Consider the following 17,789-nt stretch of genomic DNA (forward strand, 5'->3'; position numbering starts at 1 on the left):
CCCTGGTTTATGGTTGCTGGTGACAACCTCCACAGGTGACCTTGCTTGGATTCAGGTGGCAAAACAAGGTAATGGAGAAGCATATTTTGGACTCGAGACCTGGGTTCAAATCAGACCTAGAGCCAGAATCATGCATGCTGTTTCGAGGCAGAGGCTGCCAACTAAGACACTGGCTCTGCCCATTGTAGTTGAGGGAACTTTCACACTTTTTTTTTTCACCTTTCTGGGCCTCAGTTTCTCCTTCCATGAAATGGGAGTAATGATACCCAGGGACAGTGTGAGGATAAACGAGACAATCTCTCTGAGGCCCTCAGGTGCCAGGACAGGGTCTGGCGCATGTTAGGGGCTCAGGAAGCTGTGGCTGGTGCTGCCTCCCAATCACTATCGCTATTATTTCTCTGTGTTCCCTCCTGCCTTACAGTGCGGAAACAGGAAATTATAAAAGTGACAGAACAGCTGATTGAAGCCATAAGCAATGGAGATTTTGAGTCCTACACGTGAGTCGGCTGGGTCCATTCTGCATGTCCCGCCTGGATTGTTGATCAGGGGGTGCTGATGGCTACCTTTGGGGGTCCTTGTCTCTGACCCTCATTTACTCACTCTGCATGTGCTGTGAATCAGGCTGAACTCGTATTTCTGGTTTGCCTTCAGACTTTACGCTTTCATTAAGCTTTCTGTTCACAATACTTGTCTATATCTCAGTCCTGCTCCTATCTCGTTCCCCAGGAGGAACTCCAACAAAACTCTTTTGCCTCCCCAAGGACAGAGTGGGTGGGTCTCCACCACAACATGGACCTCCTCAGGAGATGAGCTGGGTCCTGCCACATGGGCCTGGGGCCTCACCCTGGACCTCCTATGACCTCAGATGAGAAGAAGCAGGCAGGAACCCATAGCGTTTGTACATCCAGTGAGTAGGGGTGAGCAAAAGAACCTCCAGAAGGAATCTTACATCCTCTGGGGATAAGGCAGAGCGCACAAAAATAGCATGATATGAAACAGGTGGTATGAGACATCTTCTACACACCTGATCAGCTGTTGGAGGGGCAGCTATGTGCAAAGGCTGGGCTGGAGCGCCCCCTGGTGGCCACCCTCAGCCTTGCTGGTCTGGCCTGGAAGCGGGCCTTCCGCTGGCCCCCAGGAGAGCCAGGATTCTGGGCTGAGGCCTCAACATCTTGGCCAGAGCTAACGAGGCCTGGGCCTGAAGACCCCACATATGCTTTTTGGTGGACGAAAGCTGCCAACTAAGGGCAGGATGACCTTTGCTTATCGGGTTCAGGTGAGATGGGAATAACTGGGCTGGGCTTTGCTCCTCGGGCAGCCTGATCTTGGTTACCACTATGTCCAGGAGCTGAAGTTTGTCTCTCAAAGGCTTGGCAGTCCAGGCACATCCTAACTGTGGGAGGGTTTCAGCAGCAGCGGGTGGCAAAGCCCCAGCCATCTACTGATTGTCTCTGGAGGAACAAGGATCTTGGAAGGTGCAGGTGTGAGACGGAGGCCGTTTGTACATGTGAGTGTGACGCAATTGCCCACACATGCACGTTTGTGACTGCGTGTACAAGGGGTGTGCACGGGTGTGTGTGCACATGTGCCCCTGCGGGTTGCATAAAAGCATGGAAATGCGCTGTTGAACGGGTTTTGCATCCGGTCCTAGAAAGAATTAAGTCAGCGATGGGAGAGCCCGAGAGTGGCTCTGGAAGGACACAGCCAGGGAGAAAGGGAAAGAGAGGTGGCCCCTATGGACCCCAAGCCTCCCACCTCTGTGATGTCACTTCCTCTGGCATCTGCAGCCCAATCTAGGTTCTGACCACTTGCCACGACCTCTGGGGCCTACGGTGCCGAGTCTGGCCCTGTGTCACCCTGGATAAGCCCCTTCGTCTCACCGAGCCTCAGTTTCCCTACACGTACAATGGAATTGGAGCAGAGGGTCCTTCAGAGGCAGGGACACCCAGAGACCCTCTGGAGAAGGGCTCCTCTCGGCCAGGGGCAGCTTAGTCTTCCAGACGGTCAGGGCTCAGACCCCCAGCCTTAGAGGATTCTGGATCTGGAAGGGTCCTGAGCATCCCATATGGTCTGAGCACAACCCCCCAGCTCCTGATATCTGGAGAATGTGAGGTCCTGAGTGGAGAAGCGAGTTGTCTGGAGTCACAGAGACAGGGCAGTCAGGGCAGAGCAAGGGCAGAGCGCCCTGCTCTCCCCACGGCGTCCAGCTCAGACGATGCTGGCCCCACGCCCTCCTCCACTGTTTTCAGTCCCTCCCCGTGTCAGGATCTTTGACTGGCCTGGGGTGCTTCCTGTCCCTGGCTTCATTGTCATCATCACAGGGGTCCATGTTGTGTTACAGAAGATCCCAGAGACCTAGGGGTGGGGGAGACAGTTTTTTCCTTCCTCCGTCTGGCTGTCAGGGTCTCCCAGAAAACAGACCTGGGTGGGAGCACCGAGCCGAAAATGCAGAGCAGTGGGCCTCCTCGGCCATGCCCTGCGCTCCTTCCTCCCAGGCATCACTTCTTGGAATGCTGTTTTCCTCATCTTACAGAAGAGGAAAGTGTGGCTCACCAGGAGGGCTGCGGCCAACAATAGGGCAACTTTGTTTAAAGTAGCAGAACGCACTCCCTCCAGGGACACACCTGCTTGGTGAACAGAAGTTGCTTCACTTTAGTGAAGGAAAATGTCTCCCCGCCCGAGGAAGACCATTTAGGAAAAGCCCTCTCTGATGGACCTGCTGCCCTGGGCGGGGGATGTAATTTGGAGAGGAGTGTACGGGCTGAATGATCCCCGCCGGCGCCTTGGGGCAGTGTACAATGCACGACATTCATGGTGCTCTTGCTTAGAGAGGTTAAGCCCCTTGCTGGGGGTCTCATAACCTGTAAGTGGCAGAGCCACGACCTGGACCCAGGCTTCCCAGTTCTCAGTGGCACTAGCCAGTCAGCAATGCCCCACACCGTAACTGGACCAGCCCTGTCCCATCCGCCAACCTCACTGATCCTGTGAGGTGGGTGCAGTCACTTTTATTTCACAGGCTTGCCTTCCCGGGGTCCAGGCCCCTGGAATTTAGAGGGGGGCACCCGAGAGGCCACCCTAGCCCATCTTTCCTCTGACTTCCTCCCCCCAGGAAGATGTGTGACCCCGGGATGACAGCCTTCGAACCCGAGGCCCTAGGGAACCTGGTCGAGGGCCTGGACTTCCATCGATTCTATTTTGAAAACCGTGAGCAATCCCTTCCCGCTGGGCTGCCTGTTGTCTGCTCTTTTCCGTGTCCTGCCAGATGGCACAGCAGGGTGACGGGCAGGGCCCCCGGGGCAGCTCAGGAGGCAGCGAAGAGGAAGGTCCTGTGTGGACAGGGGTTGGTACCATCCTGGCTCCCTCTCCGAACCCTGGACCGTCCGACGCCAGTGGCTGCGGATGGGGACTTGGGACAAGCGTGACAAGCCCTCCCAGCCCTCGCCTGCCCATGACCCTGGTAGGGCCTGGGGAAGACCTTTCTTCCCTTTCTACAGATAAGGGAGCCTTCCCACCAGGGCACACCCCCAAGTTACAGTCACCTGGATGCCTGCAGCCACCCCAGCTGCCCAGCCGGTTGCAAGCTGGCACACGGGCTGTTGTGCAGGTGCCCCCGTGGGTGGGCAGTCGGGGAAGGAGAGGACAAAGCTCACACTGCTGTGCTCTGCCTATGTGTCTGGGTCTCTGTCCGCATGTCTGTCCTTCCCGGGCCTCTCCTTTGCAGGAGAGACCCTGGCAGCTTTGCAACCCGGGGCTGTCAGGGGGCTGAGGCTGGGCCTGACCTAGGGCGCTTTCTGCCTGTGTCTGTGTCTCACCTTGGCCAGGGGTCAGACGGGGACGAACCAAAGCACACGCAGGTTAGACTCCTGCAGCTCAGGACCCGGAGGGAGGCCCTGAGAAGTGGCACATCCAGGGTCCCCCAGAGGGAAGGCACGTACCACCAAGGCTATGCTAGGTGATTTCCGGTGCATGTGGACACCAGTTGAAACAGCATTGGTTCACACAGTGAGAAAGTTTGTCCCTATCTAAATTCTCTTTCAGTACATCCGGCTCCGCCAAGAGGAAAGGGTCAGTTTAACGCTAGTCTGTCCTAAGCACCTAATGCTTTCTAACTCACCTCATTATCAAAAAGAGAGTGGTCTCAGGCTCAGATCCCTTGCAGGCAAGAGCATGGAGCTAGGATTACATAACTTGGTTTTATTTTAACTGGACTTATTATTAAAATTGTATTCTATGAGACTGGTTATTCATTAATGATTGTACTAGAAAGTTTTCTTTTAAAATAAATTCATATAAATTAATAAAGTGAATCAACTTAAGGAAGTATTTTCATAAAGTAAGTACAGGTAGATGGTAAAAATAAAGGTGATACTTAAGCAACTGAAGTTGGATCTAGTCCAACTCTTCATTGTACAGAGGTCCAGAGAAGGGAATGACTTGTCCAAAGGAACCCAGAAAGTTGGCGGCAGAACCCGGTCCTGATTCTCTCCAGTGCCTCCTTCCTTCCCTGTGCTCCCCGCTCACCCAGGCATTAGTGTCCCCTAGATGGACACTCCTCTCCTGCCTGCACGCAGTCTGATGGAATCTTGTAGAGTGGGCTTAAGGGCATCCCCAAAAAGCCGTGAAGAAGGAAGTCGCATTTTCCTTTGACACATCAAACTCTGATTTTCTAAGGCTAGCAATGGAGATAGAATGTGAGGGGAGGTGGCTGGACCCCACCGTCCCCATCACCCTGGAGTTCCCTAGCTGATCACCATGGCCACCTCTATACTCGTCTGTCCTGGGGGGTGGAGGGCACTGGTTCCCCAGAGAATTCCACAATCCCCACAGAGCAGAGCAGAGACCAGGCTGAACCGGCTCTGAAGACTAAGGGATGGCAAAAGGGAAAAAAAACACAGACGGCTGTGCTAGCCCTTGATCTGCATCCTGGCAGCGAGCCCCATCACAGCACCAGCCCCCTGGACTCTGGGCTTGGACACCTGGTCACATCAAAGGACCCGCAAGACCAAGACCCAGAGTGACTGCCTGCCCTGGGGCAAGTCCCACCCTCCTGCCTGCTTTATACTGCGGGAGGACCTGGCCCTTTCTCCCATTCTATCCATGAGGATAGAAAATGGAAGCCTAGAGTCTGTTCAAAAGATACCACATGAGGGTGGCCATTGCTTTACAAATGACCCTCAGGACCCTAGCCCTGGCAGACAACAGTAAGGCCCAGTGCCCTCAACAATACTAAGCTCTGTTTGTCCCTTTGGAGATTGTTCTAGATTGTCCTAATTTAGACCCACCTGGAGACTGACTTCTTTTAGGTTCTACTGCATTTCTTTCAGAAACTGGCCTAGCTTTGGACAAGTCCGATTGCTTCTCTGGACCTCAGTTTCCAGGTCTGCTAAATGGATGCACTGAACTAGACGGTGTTGAGTGCCTCCAGCCCCAGATGCTGTCAAGGCTGCTTATGGAGACCTCCTTGCATTTTGTGGGAGGGCCATGGGGTGACCTCTGACCTCTGACCTTGAGGTCACCCCCAAGCCTATATAACACAAAAGCTCTGCACTCTCTCTGTCCAAGGTCCCAGAACTGTAAAAGTCTCTTAGTCTACATATGTAAGACTCAGTGATTTTGAGTCATTTATCCAAAGCCTGCGTATAGTGTGATTGGAATATTTAGGGGTGGATACTATTGGATGCTTTCTGAAGTCCTGGAAAAAAAAATTTTTTTTTTAACATTTTTCAGGAAATCAGTGGCTCACAAACCTGTCTGGGCATCAGAATCAGAGGATGGGGGAGGGAGCGGGGAGAGGGAGCTTTTTAATATTATAGATTCCTGAACTGGCATCTCGAAGGGTGGGGCTGGGCAGTCTATATTTTAAATCAGCTCTCCATGGATTCGGATACATTTGGGCTGCACTAAGAAAAGGCATGAGGGTTCCTCTGAAGCCAAGATCCCAGTGATCCCTGTCCAGCCCCTCCCTAGGTCATCGTCTTTCTGTGCTTTTGTTTTCTATCTTGCTGAAAACATCGAGAGTTCCTAGAACCAAGATGATGATAATAATAATAGTAATATTTCACATAGAGAGAGCTGGTTTCTGGTACTCTTGTCAGTTCTGCCATGATTACAAGAGCTATGCATTGCCCTCTAACTCTGAAAAGTTCCACGACTTCACCCCATCACCACCAACACCATCCTTATAATTCCAAGATTCTAAGATTATACAATTTTAATATTCTTCAAGTTTCCATCATTCTACATGTTGAGAATAGAGGTGGCAAATGAGGGACCCACAAGCCATAGCTGGGCTACACATGTTTCATGTGGTCTGTATGATGTTTTAAATTTGAATTTGATGCCAATAATTAAAAACGAGGCATTCGACATAAAAATCCAGATTTCTAGATTCTCTTGAAAAATCAGGTGTGGCAACACGGGTCTCACTTACATAGCAAACACCAGGGAAGCTGTGTGCAGGGCACCTCCATAGAAGGGACATGGTGCCCTATTCACCACAGTCTCCACCACTCCCTATTGTCCCCCTGGCCCAGAGACAAAGGGTCTGTTGTCATTTAGCATCTTATATCCAGTTCAGCCTCCTTGTTAATGTACTCTCCTGGCCTCTACAGGGATCTGGGTTGAGACTCTGGTGTAAGCTCACCTGGTTCCCCATTCACCTGCGTGTCTGAGATACTATGATTCGAAAATTCCATTCCCCTGCACTTGAAGAATTCAGCTTGTTTTGAAGTCCACTGTATCTCAGCTGGGATATGAGCTTGTCATCTACAAGTTCTGCTTTGACTCCCAGGGAGCTGAGCCCTGTCACAGAGCCCCACTCTTCGGGAAGCGAGGCAGGCAGAGGCGCCTCTGCCGAGAGGGTTGCTGAGAATTGGGGAAGCGAAGGAAGTGAGGCAGGAGGCCGCCAGGTGCGACCCCTCTGCCCCCTCCCATCCCCGCCTGCAGTGTGGTCCCGGAACAGCAAGCCTGTGCACACCACCATCCTGAATCCCCACATTCACCTGATGGGTGACGAGGCGGCCTGCATCGCCTACATCCGCATCACGCAGTACCTGGATGCGGGCGGCATCCCCCGCACGGCCCAGTCGGAAGAGACCCGCGTCTGGCACCGCCGGGATGGCAAATGGCAGATCATCCACTTCCACAGATCTGGGGCGCCCTCCGTCCTGCCCCAGTAAGAGCCCCTCCTTCCTGCCATCTGTTATTCAGGATAATCTAAAGGAACGGGGTGGTGCCTGTCTGGAGACGGTACACGTTGGGGAACCCGGCGGCTGGGAAGACCACAGGGAGGAGATCAGGCCTGAAGGCCCCAGGGGGTGAGGGGGAAGAGCTGGTGGGACCCACAGGAGGCAGCTTGAACTCCATCCAAGGAGGTGGGCAGGCTGGGTGCCCTCGGAAGCACCCACGTTACGCACCACACATACCATGTCTTACAGCTGAAGGACCAGGCTGGGGGCGCTGTACCGCAGAGATCCACCGTTCGTCCGTGGAACGTGGCTGCTGGTTCTCCCACTTGGATTTAGCCGGAATTCCCCCAATCACATCCTCCTATCACCACCACCATCACCGTCACCTTCATACCTGTGTCAAGAAAACCTGCCTGTTCGCAAAAGCCATCATGACTTCAGAGCAAATGGCGACATCTCCCCGTCACCACCCGTCCCCTGCCAGGGCAGGGCTTCCTCAGGCCCACGTGCCCTGCGTGCTGGACCCGAGGACCGCCCCCCCCCCCCTGCTGTCATTGGCCTGGTCTTGCCTTGACCGGAAGCCACAGTGCCCAGCTGTGTATTCATCCAGGGGCTGGGGAGGAGGGGCGGAGCTGGGAGGAGTATGACATCCTCCAGATCCTCTCCCTGATCTCGCCTCTCCCGGGCTCCTCTAGGGAAGGGCAGAAGAACGCCCAGTCCCCCGAGCCAACCTCCCCCAGGGGAGAGGGGGAGAGAGGAGCAGATGCCAGGAGCCTCCCGCCTCAAACTGCCTTCCTAACTCTTCTCCCATCCTGTCCTGCTCTCCTGCTCTCCAGCCGACCCTCCTCCCTCAGTGTGGGGAGCGCAATCCTCTCAGGGTGCCCCCACTTCTTTCCTTCCTCCTCCTGCTGACATTTACTTCCAACACTAACTGCGCATTCCACCCTTCCATCAGGCCCGGAGAATTCCAGCTTCATCACATCCAAGGGAGAGAATCTGATTGCTTTTGGGGGGCGAAAGAAAACGGCGTTTAGGTATCACTTCTACTTGGACCGCATGCCTTTTTATAGCCAAACTTCTGTGTGTTTCGTAAATGGATTTTGCGTTAATGGATATTTATGTAATAACTAGACCTCTCAAATTGGTGAGAAGGTCTGGGTTGGGAAGGGAGGTGGGAAGAGGGCTGAGGGGTATTTTTTTCTGTTCTTGGTCTTTTTTTTTTTTGGTCATCACTGAGATGGACTTTGTCACTTGTGGTTATCTGGGGCTGAGATGGACTCAGCCCCCGGGGGAAGGATCTCTCTGACATTTCAGTCCCCAGGTTCCCTTGCGGACTGGAGAAGCATCAGGTGTTAGAAACAGCAAATCAGGGCAGAGAGAGTGGGGGAAGCTGTCAGGGTGGCAGTACCTGGACTTTACCTTGCTTGCCTCCCAAACTGGGGTCCTTACTACCGTGCTTCCCAGGATTTCATCCCCCACATCTGCACACCCCCCTCAGCGCCCCCCACCCAGCTCTGGGGGGTTCACGAGCATGTGTCTTCATGCGGGTCCAAAAGGAGCGCTGGGATTTCTCCTCTTTACACCTCCTCCTGCAGCTGTGGGTTTGCATCTCTTTCTTCCTTTCTCTTTCCCTCTTCCCTTGGGATTGACTCTGATGTGGAATGCCTTGGTACATCCACCAGGATCTACTGTCTGCACTGTTTTTCTTTGCATGACTTTATATGCAGTAAGTATGTTGAAAAAAAAAAAAGAAAAGAAGAAAAAACACTCAGCAAAACCAACCTACATGTTTTGGACAAAAAAAAAAATAGAGGTTGTATTCTCAGTGTCCGACTCGGAATTATGTTGCCGCCTCTCTGTGCTTTTGGCCTCTGTGTGGCCGTGTTTTGCCAGGATGAGATACTTTCCCCTCTGGAGGATTTTAGGGGAGGAAGAGCCACATCCCCAAAGATTTGGAGGAGTCTCTGATTCCCCCAAACCTCTGGGGAATCCTGGGTGTTGAGTGGAGCCGGACTGGTGGGGATGTGACCCAGGACTTTCTGAGTTTTCCCCAATCATGAGCTGTCTGCGGGGCCCATTCTCAAGAGTTCCTGCCCGTGGGACAGGTGAGGCAGGCTGGGTGGGGGCCGTAGGCCAGGAGAGAGGCTGCCCAGCCCTCCTGGTCTGCAAACTGGTCGATCACTGGACTCTATCCTTGGCAGAGACCCTGCTGCCAAGGCCCGGGTGGGCATTTGGCCTGCCCCAGGTCCAGAAGGCTTCTCAGTAAGGCCCAGCGACCCCAGCGCTCCAGCAGCCAAACCGCCTGCCTCCCTTGCTATCTGCCAGCTCCTACAGCCATCCCCAAGCCAAAGGTGAGGGGTTGCTGCCATTACCAAGGCAAAGTCTGGTCCTTCCTTCAGCCTCAGTTTCCCCCTCCGTTAAAGGGGTTAAATATTCCCTCCCAGCCTATGTGGCAGGGCTGATGGGGGATCAAACAGGATGGTGAGGTGAAGCCCAATACGCCCATGAGAATTGACAGTGTGAGTCACTGGCTGGACTCCTGTTCTTTTCTGGGCTTGGCCAGTCCCCCCTCCCTCCCCCGCCTGCCCCTCATCCTCCCCTTTGGTGCCTGTCCTCTGCTGATCATCAGGGGACTGCGGGGGAAAGAGCCACAGTTTGGGGGTTATTAGGATTCCATTCCCAGCTCTGACCAGACTTGCTGTGTGACCTTGGGAAAGTCCTTTCCCCGCTCTCCCCTCGGTTCCCCACCAGAGGGAGCTGAGCTGGAGGACACCAATGTCCTGCCTTTCATCTGCTGACGCACCTCCTGTCCACTGTGCCCCTCTCTGGGTGCCAGAGAAGTGCCAGAGAAGTGGAGACCGGTCCCTACCCCAGGCCAAGATGGCCCCACTGCGAAGGCCAAGCCTGTGGGTGCGCAGCCAGCCGGTGTGGACCACAGGGCACCGGTGTGATCCCAAAGCAGCAGGCAGGGGAGACTGGCAGACAAAGCGCGGCCCAGAGCCCAACCCCACTAGACAGTCAAACATCCTGCAGATGCAAAAAATCCAAACCTAAGACAAGTCCTAGGCTCCAGCATGCAAACACATTAACGGGAAAGCATTCTCCCGGGTGTGCGCCCAGCAAGCGCTGATCCTGACCCCTGGCCTCCTGTCTCCCGTCAAAGGGAGACCCTTTTGGGGATGTATTTGCCAGACTCCCTGTGCTGGTTTCTTTGTTACTATTTGTTTGGGGTTTTGTTTCCGTTCTTCCTTTTTTAAAATATGTGGCTGTGAACTTGAATGACCACTGCTCAAACTTTCTGCTATTGTGGGGTTGGGGGGACGAAGGGGTGTCTGTTTTATTCTTGGTGTTTTCAGTGCAATAAATAGCTACAAACTTCTGTGCACTGGCTGTCTCTCTGTCTTGGTCAAGCAGGGCACTGGGAGAGTTTGTCAGTTTCCTGTTCTAGTTCTTGGCATTTGCAAAATGAAGGCCCAGGTCTTCATTCTGATTGGACTAACGTGGTCACATGCTTAAGTCTGAGCCAATCACTGTGGGATTATGCCTGCACCACGTGCCCCAGCCTTAGAGCCTGGGATGGGGTTGGCTCCCTCTCAGGCACGTGGAGCGCCCTTAACAAGAGCAATGGGTAGGCGTGAGTTGCCTCCGGTGGCCAACAGCGGAGTCTCCGTCGGGGGCCTGGGGCCAGGCTCTTCTCCTCTGGGCCTTGGTTTCCTTGTATAATGAGGAGGTTGTTCCAGAAGAAGTCTCTCCCCACCCATTCCCTTTCCTCCCGCCCAACCTCACAGGCAAGCCCCCAGGCCTCAGAGCCCCTGGAGAGGGGTTTGGAGAATGTCAGAGGGGGAGGAAGGGTCTCTTTACCCACAAACTATCTGTGAAACTAGTGTCGGGGAAAGTTTCACCTGTGCTGGGGCTGTTGAGAGGGGTGGTGGGCGGGCTTTACTGGAAGAAGGGAGGCCACCGCTGCGCCAGAGGTTAGTGTGGGTCCCTGAGCCCAAGCTGCTCAGGCTGGGCCAGGGTGGTGATGCAGAGGCTTTGGCCCCCTCAGGCCATGAGAGGGTGGCCAACCATCCCGTTTACTGACATGGAATTTTCCGTGCGAAACCCGAAGTCCCAGGCAAAACAGATGAGTTGCTCACTGTAAGCCATGCCCCGCCCTAGCTAAGAGACCTGATTCCACAAGATTGGGGGGTTGTGACTTTTGGAGCCGACGGTCCTCTCCAGACCACGCTACGGGTGTCTGGGCTCCAGAATTCCCACGCCAGCTGCTTTCTGGGTCTGTCCTGCCTGCTGGCCTGTGAGGCGGCCGGGGGGGCCGTGTCTATGGGGCATGTGCCCCTCACACACGTGAGGACCTTGGCAGTAAGGCTGAAAAGCACAAGGAAGCGGGCCGCAGGGGGACCTAAGGCTTTCATTTGCACTCTTGCCCTGGAGCCTGGCACGGCAGCGCCAGGACTGCTTGGACCTGAGCCTTCAGGCGCCTTGGATCTCCCGTCTGGGCAGCAGGAAGGACTTGAGAGCTTGGGCTGCCATTGCAGGCACTTGCCGGCAGGTGGCAGCCTAGGAGCAGGTTACAGGAGGTCCGGGGTTCTGTGTGCCTGCGAAGCTCTGGGAGCTTCCAGTAGACCTCAGGAAGTATCCTTTACCTCGCAAAGTACCAGCTCCACTTAAAGCACTATTATTATCTACAGAGGCATGATCCTTTACAGTTCACAAAGTGCTTTCACACCTCTTGTCCCAGTTACAACAGCCCTATTTTGAAGATGAAGAAAATGAGGCTCAGAGGCAAAGAGGCTTCTTGCAAGACAGAGAGCCGGGACTCAAACACGCAGAGCTCTGTTCTCTCCAGGCCCCTGGTCTGTGTTTCTCCATCTGTGGATGGCCAGCAAACAGTGGCTGGGATTCTCAGGAACCCCATCTCTTTGACCCCTATCCCTTCCACCTGCTGCCTCATCTCTTAGTGGTCTACACCTGTAGTCTCCACCTGTTCACTGCCCATTTACGCCAGAACTCACTGCAGAGGGCTGGTTGCCCTCTTGTTCCTTGCTCGGTGCATAGCAACGCCTCCGCACCCTTCAGGACACAGCTGCGGTACCTTCTCCGGGAAGGCCCCGCCTCCTTCCCAGCATGCACTGTGTTAGGTCCCTCCATGAGCTCCGCGACCTCCTCTACCCACCTCGCCAGAGCATGCTGGTTTGAAGTCACCTCAGCAAGTGTCTACATAACTGTGTGCTCCTTGAAGGCGGTCAGCACTTGGTCCACACTCAGGATGCACGCAGCAGGTATTATCATCCTTGCTCCGGGGTAGACCCCTGACAAATGTGTGCTGCTGGAATGTGTGCACACCTGACTTCCTTTATATGTACGCTCACAACCCTCAGTTCACCCCCCTGCTGGGCACTACTATTCTCTTCATTCCACGAACCAGGGGACGCGGTGGTGCAGAAAGTGAAGTCAGTACTTGCCCAAAATGGCCCAGGGAGGGAGGGAGGTGAGACTCGGAATAGGAACCACTCCGAACAACTGCTAGGGCATGCGGCAGACGGGCTGGGCTCTGAGGGGGACCCAGAGATGAGCTAGCTTGTCTCCTGTCCCCAGGAATCCCTGATGCCACCCCAGAAAGTGAGAACCGGCATTCAGGGTGGGCTGGGATGAGGGCTGGCCCTGGTGTGAAGGTTGTGGGAGCTGTAGAAGAAAGAGTAGGAGGGGCGTGGCAGTGACTGGGGGTTCTGGAGGGGATTTGAGTGGGTGCTCAGCAGACTGAGATGTGGCGGAAGAATGCAGGCAAGAGCCAGGCTGAGAGCCCAGAACAGTGGGTCAGGTAGCGGGGAGAAGGGGGCCAGAGGTGTCAGAAGGCCGAGAGTGCCCCGAACCTACCGTGCTGGAGGTGTGCCTTTCCAGGGCATGGGTGGGTCCCCAGCAATGGAAATGGCCTTTCCCAGACCAGGGCCATAGTATACCTTTTAGGGAACGTCCCCCAGTAGGTGCTGGGAGTGTTTGCAGAGGGCAAGGTGGGGCAGGTCCAGTCCTGTGGAAATGGCCCCCCTCCTTGTCCTTCCTCCTGGGATGAGCCCCACCCTCCCTTCTCCACCTGGGCCCGCAAAGGTCTCAGAGGCCACTTCCCTCTGGGCGGCCATCCCTTCCAGGGCCTTGGGCCACAGCAGATGGTGAATGGAGTTATCTAGAAGTGGACTATCTCGTCCCACAAGAAAAAGGGGGGGGATTATCATCATTCTCTCCCGGTGTGACCTTGGGTGTGTTACTTTCCCTCTCTGGACCTCAGTTTCCTCATCATTACAGCAACAGGGGTGAACCCGTGGGCCCCAAATATATATGGGAACTCGGCTGCCTGCTCAGAATCACCCGGGAAGTTTGCTAAAAATACAGATACTTCAGGCTCCACCCGCAGGGATTAGGAAACGCTGGACTGGGCAGAGCTCCAGGCGGCTATAGTCTTAGCAAGGACCCAGTTTGGGAATTCTGTGTTGAGCACCCCCTTCCCCGGTTCCCACAGTCACACTGGCAGCTGGAAGATCCAGTTATCGGCAGGCCCCACCCCAGCCTTCCCGCTTCCCCATCCTGCTCCCCTGACTCAGCTAGATCAATATTGACCATCGGCCCCTCCCCTGGCTCTGACTCCCGTCACCCCAAGCCCCCAAACTCTCTGAGACCCTGAACCTGGCTCAGCAGAATCAAGGTCAAAGCAAGGCTTTTGGCCCGGAGGATTTTATTCCTGTCCCACTCCCCCCAGCCCCACACCACATCCTCCACCGCTGACTGGTTTGGCAGGGCATCCTGAGCTCACTGCAGAAACCATCAGGGCTCCTACTCATAACTCCATCCTGCAAGAGGGGACGAGCCCTGAATCTGGCTCCAGAGAGGGGGTGCTCCCCCTGTAGCTCTCCACGGCATGGTCACTGGCAAAAGCCTGAATTGGGCAGGCAGGGGCAGAGAGCTCCCCTCTGCCCACAGCTCTCCCTCCAGCCACCTCTGTGGGGCACAACACGGTTCCTGTCCAACCCATTCATCTTACCGATGGGGACGCTGGTCTAGCCTCCAAGGCACTTGCCATGGAGCTGGAAGGTGCAAGCCATGGGCTCCGTCTTGGCCTGTCTCTGGCTCCAAGCACACCACCCCCGCCCTCCTTCCCCCGGGTTCGTTGGTTGGAGGAGCGAGCTAGGCATGTTTCTTTATTTGTGCAAGGGAGAGCAGGCTCTTGAGAACCATGACACCTGGAGAGAATTTCTACATGCCACGTTTTAGGTTAAGCATTCTGATCTTTTTTTTTTTTTTTTTTATAGGCATCAAGCAGCTATATTACCTCATTTAATCCCTTGCCAGGGGAAAGTTATTCTCCCCATTTGACATCTGAGGACGCCTGGGTTCAGAGAAGGGCAGTAGATTCAGCTGGTCACACAGCCAGTGAGCAATGGAGTCGAGATTGGGCTCTGACCAGCGGATGTCCAAGTCCTCCTGGGCTGCTACCCACTCCAATACTCGAAGGGATACAGCTCACAGATGCTGTGGGCTTTAGTGGGAAAAGACTTTTTTCCCCCAAATGAAAAGAGATCCTGGATGGGGGCGCCGGGAGGAGGCCTCCATGTGGCCAGAGGGGGCGGGCTGCTGCTCAGTCCTGGGGGAGGAGGTCAGGCAGCAGGAAATCAGGCAGACGTGCTGTAGGGGTGCTGACCAAGGCTCCGCGGGTGGGAGGCGGCTCTGGATGCCCTTCCAGGGCAAGACCAGCGTCAGCGAGGCCTCAGGCCCCAGAGGGAGTGGTCTGGAGCTCAAGGAGCCAAACTTTCCATGAGCCATTAGCAAAAAATGAGTCTGGAGAACAGTGTCCACCGCAGACCCGGAGGCTCTGCAACCCGGGTCACGTGGAATTCGGAGGGGCTGGGACCGTCTTAACTCTTCACTCGCTGTCCCCGGAGCCACCAAGAAACTGCTTTTAGATGGATGCTGCATCCATTGTGCAAAGCTGTGAACTGGCACTGTGGGTCCCCAAGGCCACACAGCCAGGAGGGGCAGAGCAGGGAACGACCCCAGGTCTGTGTGGCTGAGTAGCACACCCGCCCCCCCCATGGTGCCCTACTGCTGCCCCAAGTACTCTGGGGTCCAAAGAGCGTGATGTAAGGGTCTTAACTGCGCGGAAATTAAATGGGTCGTCTCAGAACACCGTGAGTGCTCTGTGCAGGCTGGGCTGGGCAGGGCTGGGTTGACAGGGCTCACCAGATGTAGGGCTGAGCCAGCTCCCCTGAAGACCCCAGGAGTCCATACCTGGGGGTGATAAAGACTGTATGGAGGTGGGACCTGAAAGGATGGACAGGATTCCAATGGGTAGATGGAGAAGGCACTGGGTCGGGGAACCTGGGCCTATTCAGGGAACCATGCAGAGATGAACTTGGCGGGGGTGGTGGATGGGGCAGGGCCTACTGAGGACCAAACAGCAAGATAACCAGCAGACCCCCGGTGTTATCCGTTGACCCTAACTTGACCTTGGGAATATGGCTGCCCTAATGGTGTGGCCTCTCTCTCCTCTGCCCCACCCCCACCCCCATTTGCTGTCACAGATCATAGGCTGGAAGTCACGGCAGATGGTCCACGGCCCCATCTCAGTGCCTCTCGGTCTCTGATGACTCCCAGAACAGGAACGGAGGGCCCCAGGTCACCCCTCCACCACACCCCAGCCAGGCACATCCACTGCCTCCCGGGGCCCCCCATCAGCCTCCCAGGGTCAGGGGTCCATGGACACAGAGATTAGCGAAGACAGGAAGCAGAGCACTGAGCAGGGGTGGGGAGCCCTGGGCCTGGCTTCAGCTCTAGGCCACTCTCACCGTGGATCCCCAGGCAAGCCCTGCCTCTCTGACTGCTAAGCCCCTAAGCAGTCTGAGCTGCTGAGCTGTCGGCGTGCACTGAGAGGCTGACAGGAGGCCCTAACTGAGCCATGCTCTTTTACACGTTCTGAATCAGTTTCCCACATTTAAAAATGGGAAATGTCTCGTGAAAATCCAGATTTCCCTCTTCTCTTAAAAAGCCAGGATATCTGGAGACCTGGGCCCACACTTCTGAGGTAGCTCCCCCTTAAGAGAGGCATCCTACCTTCTTCTCCAGTTCATCACAGTCCCCACCAGGCCCTCTTGTCTCTCCAATAGTCACTAAGGGTCAGATGCCACTTACTCTCCCACTTACACCCACAGCTTTGCTCGCCGGGGTTCCCTGCCTGGCCCTGTAGGCACTTGGGTTTGGCACCTGCTGGGACATTCTAGGATTCCAGGCTGGGCTTCTACTCCAGACAGGGCTGATGTCTCCTGTCTGATGCGTACTATGCTGTCAGGGACGCCTCCAGCTGTGGGTCCCTGGTCCTTAATCAGCTCCCACTACAATCGGGGCCTGGCTGGCATCTGGTATGAGGCAGGGAGATCTGAAGTCAATATGGAGATCAGGACGGGAGCAGTAGGGAGATGACATGGGCAGCAGAGGAAGCAGAAGCCTGGGGCAGCTGGAAAGGCTGTCGGAGCAGTGGAAATGGGAAAAGCAGGACAGACTGGAAGACTGGGCCAGGGAGGACAGTCCAGGAACCGCAGCGGCAGGGCGGTGACCAGGAAGAGCGCAGGCAGGAGGAAAGCAGGGCAAGGGAGGTGAGGCTGGAGGAGCTGAGGCTAGTGGAGTCCGTAGATGCCTAGAATCCTCCAACTGCAGACTCGGGAATCTGGGAAAAGAGAAGCCTAGACTCCTAGGATCCTCCACTCCTGACTTCCAAGATGCAGGGCTACAGCCAAGGGGTTGGGTGAGGGGTACTCACAAGCCACGCTCAATCCTAGAGCTCAGGCTCAGTCCTAAAGCAAGCCCAGAGAGCGCCTCCTTCCGGGCCAGAGGTGGCTGTGGGGGTGCTGAGAGGGCCGGGCGCCAGGGGCTTTGTGAGCAAGGCTGGAGCCCGCCCCCAGGGTGTGGGAAGAAGCATTGTGAACTGTGAAGGCCATTCCTGCGTCCTCTGCAAATTAGCAAACCCATCTCTCTTCCCCCACCTAGAGCCCCAAACAAAGAGGGGACAGGAGGGGGCCCTGGCCCTTTGTTAGGGGAAATTTATTAATATCCGAAATATGCAGCAGCCCTTCCTCTCCACCCGCATTCAAAGCCTTTGCAAACACCTGGGCCTCGCATTTGAAAGGCACTGGGGCCCTTTTATATTGGCAAGGTCCTGCCAGGCGGGGGTGGGTAGAACCAGGAAATTCTTCCGGCCTGGGAAAGTCGTGGCTCCTCCCAATTCTACTCTTGGAGCTCCAGCTGCAACTGCAGGTAAGGCTGGGAAAGAGCTGGGGAGGGAAGGAGGGCAGCTGGCCAGGGAAAGGAGATGGCTGACAGGCCCTGGTTTGTCCCCAGCTCTGCCTGTCTCTGCTGGGTAACCTTGAGCAGGTCTCTTCCCCTCGGTGGGCCTCGGTTTGTCCGTATGTATAATGGGAGACTAGGTGGTCTTTAAGGGCCTTCCTCATTTTCATCATCCTTCCTAAGCCCCTGACCACTGCCACGGAGAAATGGCAAAGCTAGGGTCAGAAGCCAGGTGGGCCAGGAAAGGAGGCAGCTGAGCCTCAGTTCCCTTATCTG

At 55.3% G+C, this 17,789-nt stretch overlaps 1 protein-coding gene across 4 annotated transcripts in view; it reads left to right on the forward strand.

The window, feature by feature from the left end:
- Positions 1 to 8,928, forward strand: part of CAMK2A (calcium/calmodulin dependent protein kinase II alpha) — a 63,836-nt gene extending 54,908 nt beyond the window's left edge. For 2 of the 4 annotated variants that reach the window (XM_032627184.1, XM_032627183.1), the window contains 3 exons: positions 422 to 497; positions 3,110 to 3,204; positions 6,946 to 7,178. In XM_032627184.1, coding sequence (XP_032483075.1) covers positions 422 to 497; positions 3,110 to 3,204; positions 6,946 to 7,178 — 404 coding nt within the window. Of the gene's footprint in view, positions 1 to 421; positions 498 to 3,109; positions 3,205 to 6,945; positions 7,179 to 7,436 lie in introns of those variants that run through there. The other 2 variants (XM_032627182.1, XR_004349239.1) reach the window with 2 other exon arrangements.
- The last annotated feature ends 8,861 nt before the right edge of the window (positions 8,929 to 17,789 follow it).

The sequence above is a fragment of the Phocoena sinus genome, chromosome 3 (genome assembly GCF_008692025.1).
Source record: "Phocoena sinus isolate mPhoSin1 chromosome 3, mPhoSin1.pri, whole genome shotgun sequence".
Classification (NCBI taxonomy): Eukaryota; Metazoa; Chordata; class Mammalia; order Artiodactyla; family Phocoenidae; genus Phocoena; species Phocoena sinus.